Raw genomic sequence first — 7,500 nt, forward strand, 5'->3', positions numbered from 1 at the left:
TGTCTCTCTCTCTCTCTCTCTCTCTGTCTCTCTCTCTGTCTCTCTCTCTCTCTCTCTCTCTCTCTGTCTCTCTCTCTCTCTCTCTCTCTGTCTCTCTCTCTCTCTCTCTCTCTCTCTCTCTCTCTCTCTCTCTCTCTCTCTCTCTCTCTCTCTCTCTCTCTCTCTCTCTCTCTCTCTCTCTCTCTCTCTCTCTCTCTCTCTCTCTCTCTCTCTCTCTCTCTCTCTCTCTCTCTCTCTCTCTCTCTCTCTCTCTCTCTCTCTCTCTCTCTCTCTCTGTCTCTCTCTGTCTCTCTCTCTCTCTCTCTCTCTCTCTCTCTCTCTCTCTCTCTCTCTCTCTCTCTCTCTCTCTCTCTCTCTGTCTCTCTCTCTCTCTCTCTCTGTCTCTCTCTCTCTCTCTCTCTCTCTCTCTCTCTCTCTCTCTCTCTCTCTCTCTCTCTCTCTCTCTCTCTCTCTCTCTCTCTCTCTCTCTCTCTCTCTCTCTCTCTCTCTCTCTCTCTCTCTCTCTCTCTCTCTCTCTCTCTCTCTCTCTCTCTCTCTCTCTCTCTCTCTCTCTCTCTCTCTCTCTCTCTCTCTCTCTCTCTCTCTCTCTCTCTCTCTCTCTCTCTCTCTCTCTCTCTCTCTCTCTCTCTCTCTCTCTCTCTCTCTCTCTCTCTCTCTCTCTCTCTCTCTCTCTCTCTCTCTCTCTCTCTCTCTCTCTCTCTCTCTCTCTCTCTCTCTCTCTCTCTCTCTCTCTCTCTCTCTCTCTCTCTCTCTCTCTCTCTCTCTCTCTCTCTCTCTCTCTCTCTCTCTCTCTCTCTCTCTCTCTCTCTCTCTGTCTCTCTCTCTCTCTCTCTCTCTCTCTCTCTCTCTCTCTCTCTCTCTCTCTCTCTCTGTCTCTCTCTCTCTCTCTCTCTCTCTCTCTCTCTCTCTCTCTCTCTCTCTCTCTCTCTCTCTCTCTCTCTCTCTCTCTCTCTCTCTCTCTCTCTCTCTCTCTCTCTCTCTCTCTCTCTCTCTCTCTCTCTCTCTCTCTCTCTCTCTCTCTCTCTCTCTCTCTCTCTCTCTCTCTCTCTCTCTCTCTCTCTCTCTCTCTGTCTCTCTCTCTCTCTCTCTCTCTCTCTCTCTCTCTCTCTCTCTCTCTCTCTCTCTCTCTCTCTCTCTCTCTCTCTCTGTCTCTCTCTCTCTCTCTCTCTCTCTCTCTCTCTCTCTCTCTCTCTCTCTCTCTCTCTCTCTCTCTCTCTCTCTCTCTCTCTCTCTCTCTCTCTCTGTCTCTCTCTCTCTCTCTCTCTCTCTCTCTCTCTCTCTGTCTCTCTCTCTGTCTCTCTCTGTCTCTCTCTCTCTCTCTGTCTCTCTCTCTCTCTCTCTCTCTCTCTCTCTCTCTCTGTCTCTCTCTCTGTCTCTCTCTCTCTCTCTCTCTCTCTCTCTCTGTCTCTCTGTCTCTCTCTCTCTCTCTCTCTCTCTCTCTCTCTCTCTCTCTCTCTCTCTCTCTCTCTCTCTCTCTCTCTCTGTCTCTCTCTCTCTCTCTCTCTCTCTCTCTGTCTCTCTCTCTCTCTCTCTCTCTCTCTCTCTCTCTCTCTCTCTGTCTCTCTCTCTCTCTCTCTCTCTCTCTCTCTCTCTCTCTCTCTCTCTCTCTCTCTCTCTCTCTCTCTCTCTCTCTCTCTCTCTCTCTCTCTCTCTCTCTCTCTCTCTCTCTCTCTCTCTCTCTCTCTCTCTCTCTCTCTCTCTCTCTCTCTGTCTCTCTCTCTCTCTCTCTCTCTCTCTCTCTCTCTCTCTCTCTCTCTCTCTCTCTCTCTCTCTCTCTCTCTCTCTCTCTCTCTCTCTCTCTCTCTCTCTCTCTCTCTCTCTCTCTCTCTCTCTCTCTCTCTCTCTCTCTCTCTCTCTCTCTCTCTCTCTCTCTCTCTCTCTCTCTCTCTCTCTCTCTCTCTCTCTCTCTCTCTCTCTCTCTCTCTCTCTCTCTCTCTCTCTGTCTCTCTCTCTCTCTCTCTCTCTCTCTCTCTCTCTCTCTCTCTCTCTCTCTCTCTCTCTCTCTCTCTCTCTCTCTCTCTCTCTCTCTCTCTCTCTCTCTCTCTCTCTCTCTCTCTCTCTCTCTCTCTCTGTCTCTCTCTCTCTCTCTCTCTCTCTCTCTCTCTCTCTCTCTCTCTCTCTCTCTCTCTGTCTCTCTCTCTCTCTCTCTCTCTCTCTCTCTCTCTCTCTCTTCTGATAGACAGAATGCTGGTTTAGGTCGACCGGAGTGTATAATGTTTATAAATAGTAATTAAATAAAACATATAAACTAGCATATGAATTATAATTAATATGATTATTTAACCTGCATCCTGATTTAGGTTGAAATTGACATAAACATCAGTATTTTATTAAAATGTAACTTTATTATTTGAGCATTTTAATCCACTGGATATTGATTTAAGTTGATGTAATGTTTTTATTAAAAATATTTAAATCATATTTTAGAATGTTTTTTAGGATTTGAAATCCCTGGACCGGTTTAAGCTGGCATACTACTTTAATAAAACACTTACATAAAAACATAAATGAGATTTTAGAATATTTAGTATGACATTAAAGTTTATTAAAATACTTCACTAGTCTTTGAGTTGTATTCTATAACATTATATTCATATTCATATTCATTCATTAGCCTGGGTCCTGATTTAGACTCACATGATATTTTAAAGCACAAAAAATTATATTTGGTTATATTTTACAATAGTTTAAGTTAGCATAAAATTATTAAAATAACTTAATATGGTATAAGGTTTGTTAAGTAGTTGATTTAAGCTGACAATATTTTATTAAAGGCTTTTTTAACATTTTAATTATATTTTGCAATATTATTATTATTATTATAAAATATTCTATTTCTATATTTTTAAAAAGTATTTTAGTAAAATATTGTGTCGTTGTAAGGATTAGAAATAACATTTGACCCTGATTTGAAGAATATTAGAACAATATTCTAAAAGATTTTTTTTTTTTAGATTTTATTTTTTTTAATAAACCAAATCTATATTAGCTGCATTTTATTAAAAGAATCACGTATAATAAACAGGAACACGTGACCTCGACCAATCAGAGTCAAGGATTCAAACACACGGAGAGTGTCCACCAATCAGAAGAGTTCAGGTTCAAGTCAAAGGTCAAAGGTCAAAGGTCAATCTTTACTTCATTAACGACAGAATCTGACCCTCGTTAATAATCACAAAAAATACTTGTATGCAAAACTATAATACATACATTTAAACTGATTATATTACACCTTATTTCTATTTACACAATTCTTTTTAATTATATATCTATACACACACACTATCTATAATATACAGCATACATCAACTGTTAACTTAAAATGTACAATGTACAAAAAAACTGTAATATATTTATATAGCTATCTTTATTTTATATTTATTTATTCCTAAATATAGACATTAGAAATACATATTTATTTATACTACAGTTAATTATACTAAACATTTAAGGTTATTTTTTAAATTGTCTCTACACAATTTTTAAATGTCAAAAAAAGCTACAATGTATGTAATTTTATAACTGTAAAGTAATGTCTAAATGACATTTATTATATTGAATTATATACTTTTAAATTACAATTATATATATATATATATATATATATATATATATATATATATATATATATATATATATATAGACACACACACACTAACACATTAGTTAATTATCATTTTATGAAAAAAAAATATATATATATATCATTAAAACTCTACTGTAGATTATAACCTATAGTAAACGAATACGAATACATTTTATGAATAAAAGAAAATGAAACTAAACTAAATAAAAGTTTTTAGCCAGCGTTCCCTTGCAGTAACGTATTTTTATCTTTTAACTCACATACAGTAACCAAACACAACAACCCCAGCGTTAACCAGCAGATAACCAGCAGATAACCAGCGGTTAACCAGCGGATAACCAGCAGATAACCAGCAGATAACCAGCGGTTAAACAGCAGATAACCAGCAGATAACCAGCGGTTAACCAGCAGATAACCAGCAGTTAACCAGCAGATAACCAGCGGTTAACCAGCAGATAACCAGCAGTTAACCAGCAGATAACCAGCAGATAACCAGCAGTTAACCAGCAGTTAACCAGCAGAAAGCATGTAACTCAGAGGGTCTGATACGAGTAACCTGTATATGGTGTGATTCTTACTGTATATTAAAAAATACAACCGTAAAACCGTTTCAGGTTATTTTTAAGATGTAAAGGAAATTTACGATTTAGTCAATTTGACAGCTGTGAAATTATATTTAAGTTACATATCTATTTATTTATTTATTTTTATTTTTTACAATTTATATAAATTAAAACTATATATATAAAAAAACTAAATTATATTTCATTTTCAAAAATTTGTATCATTGAATCATATGTATATATTGCATAATTTAAAAATATCCAAAACTAAATATGAATAATACAAGATATATTTAAGAACAGTGTAATATATAATTAACTGTAAATGTGTGTAAAATGTATATGAACATGTCTACACTATTTATTAAAGATGCATATATTATACATTAATGTATGACACTTAATTGTGTATATTTATTTAAAAATATAATATAAATTAAAATGATATATCTCTAATGTAAGTGTAAAATTCACAATATAGAAATGTACAACTAAAATGTTTCTACACCTTTTATTAATTGTTAACTTACTGAAACTCAAAATGGCAAATCATATCAAAACTGTATTTTGCATTATAAACTGTATTTACGTGACCTTTAACTTTATACACACTATAAAAATTCTGTTATAAAAACATAAAAGTAAAATAATTTCAACAGTATTTTATTAAACATTAACTACTACAAACTATGTATATTCTATTTTTTATTATACATTGTATATATAAATATATAATAAAAATGGGAACTCTACACAACTGTATAAAATTCTCAATTTCTACAAATGTACAAAAAGTGATTTATGAAATATTAATGTACAACCAACATATAAATGCATATAACTACATTTATACAACTTTTTTTTACTTGTTTTAACGAATTATTTCGAATGATGAAATTATGATCATTCATTGCATGCACGCATATATCAGATACAAGGCACAGAATGATCGGAACTAAACGTATCGTTCATCATGTAATATTTACATAACCGTGAAACCGTTTTTACTGAACTGAAGTGTGAACAGCAACTCCGAATCAGAATCCGAATCAGAGTCCATTTATCACGACGCGACCCTCGAAACATCTGCTCGATCTCTCACACACACTCACACACACTCACACACACACACTCACTCACTCACACACACACACACACACACACACACACACTCACACACACACACACACACACACTCACACACACACACACACACACACACACACTCACACACACACACTCACACACACTCACTCACTCACACACACACACACACACACACACACACACGCTCGCGCGCGTAACGGAGAGCTGTCGGTTCGGTCCGGACCGGATCTATAAATAAACGCGCGGCCTCTCCGCGCATCTGCTGTTACCGAGCGCTTCCCGCGGAGCCCCGAGCGCTCGCGCCGCGCTGTCAGTCACGCGGAGGAACGGTTACCTTGTGAAGACACATAGGACATGATCCTCCGGCTCTGGCCGCGATCAGCTCGCTCCGTGATCCATCACCGCTCCTCCGGCGCGACGCGACGCAACGCGGGCTGCTGTATTGATCCGAGCGCCGATCGAAGTGATGCGCCGATCGCTCAACGCTCGCCGTCAGCGGACGCGCGCACGCATGCATGCACGCACGCACGCACGCAGGCGGGGACGCGCGGTCAGTCCTTTACAGGAAAAGGCGCTCGTTTTACAGAAGAGGAAGATGTTCTTGAACCAGAGCCGAGAAGAAGACCTTCAGAGGAAGCGTGAACCGTAACGAGATGCTCCTGGAAGAGATTTAACTGTAAATGATTCAGCTGCCATCAGAAATACTCCAAGAAAATATAAGTTATGAGATCCTTTCTAGTCCATCTCCACTTATGATATATGTATAGATTAAATAAAATAAATAAGAGAATTTATTAAGATACATAAACATAAACATGATATATATATATATGTGTGTGTGTTTATTTATTAATTTATTATGGGCCTATTAAATTATTTAAAAAAAATTGTAAGTATATATATATATATATATATATATATATATATATATATATATATATATATATATATATATATATATATATATATATATATATATATTTATTTATTTTAATGGACCCATTAAAATCTTTAAAAGTAACTGAAAGTTAAATTTTGTTAAATTAATTCTAAAATATTACTAGACAAGTAAATTCATTATAAAACATTAATAATTTTAGCTTTTGAAACTGGAATTCAAAGTTACATTTAGTTAAATATTCTAAAGATATTTATATGGGAGCGTGAGCCAGAAACACCAGAGAGAGAATAAATCATCTCTTCACTGACGTCCGGCTTGTTCTGATCAGATATTATCTGTCTGAGATACAACTAGAAGAAAATGTGGAATCTGAGGGAGAAAAAACATCTAAATATTGAGAAAACCGTCTTCAAATGAAGTTCTGAGGATTAAATATTACTAATGAAGGGAGAAATGTTGTAAATCTCTTCAAGGAAGGTGATCTTTTCTTTACATCCTAAGGGTTTTCTGCTTCTAGAGAGGCGTGTGATCACAGAAGAAGTCCCTTCCAGCTCAAATATTGTTTCTGTGATGAAGGAGCTTCACTCCGATCCAAACCTCCCAGAATGCACTGCAGAGGAAATGATGTCAGGTGTCCGTCGGCTCAAACTAGATCCAGAGTCTCTTCTGCTTTTTAACTCGTGTGTTCTTCTTCTTCTTCTGGTTCTGTGTAGAGACTCGTTTCCACCACAGGAGTATTATTATAATTATTTAATATTTCCTTTCCCCCTGAAGTGTGAAATAAAGTATATTTGTGCTCAGTCACGCCGTAAAGACATTCATTCCATTGCCTTTATTTTACTGAGAAAGCATTTGAAGAACAATTGAGATAAAAATAAGATAAAAAAGACAATATACAATAAAAACACAATCTATTTAACACTTTTTTTTACAGTATAATGTATAAATACACTAATGTTCTTTAAGTTAAAACATTACTTCATACACTCTTTAAACGAACAGAGAACAGAATATTGTTATAATTATTATTATATACTGTTCATTTTGTCTGAATCAGGTTATGATTTTAAAATATAGATTTTTATTAATCTATAACAAGTTATATTATATATATATACATACATACATACTGCCCATTGTGTATTAAACCCCTTTTATTATTATTAAATTAAATAAAATAAAAATAATATATTTATTACAAATTATAAATTATTAAAATGCTGTTACTTTCATCAGACTCAGGATTATTTGGACATGCTTAAATCGGTCTAATAAAACCTACAGCTAAAACCAGTTTAAGTGTAATAAGATTAACTCTATATCTAAAACATAATTTTCCTTCC

At 35.7% G+C, this 7,500-nt stretch overlaps 1 protein-coding gene across 4 annotated transcripts in view; it reads right to left on the bottom strand.

The window, feature by feature from the left end:
- Positions 1 to 5,772, bottom strand: part of syngap1a (synaptic Ras GTPase activating protein 1a) — a 57,558-nt gene extending 51,786 nt beyond the window's left edge. For all 4 annotated transcript variants that reach the window (XM_043232954.1, XM_043232949.1, XM_043232950.1 and 1 more), the window contains exon 1: positions 5,591 to 5,772. In XM_043232954.1, the coding sequence (XP_043088889.1) occupies positions 5,591 to 5,612 (22 nt within the window). In that variant the 5' untranslated portion in view covers positions 5,613 to 5,772. The remainder of the gene's footprint in view (positions 1 to 5,590) is intronic.
- Between the last annotated feature and the right edge of the window lie 1,728 nt (positions 5,773 to 7,500).

This window comes from Puntigrus tetrazona, unplaced genomic scaffold (assembly GCF_018831695.1).
Source record: "Puntigrus tetrazona isolate hp1 unplaced genomic scaffold, ASM1883169v1 S000000746, whole genome shotgun sequence".
Classification (NCBI taxonomy): Eukaryota; Metazoa; Chordata; class Actinopteri; order Cypriniformes; family Cyprinidae; genus Puntigrus; species Puntigrus tetrazona.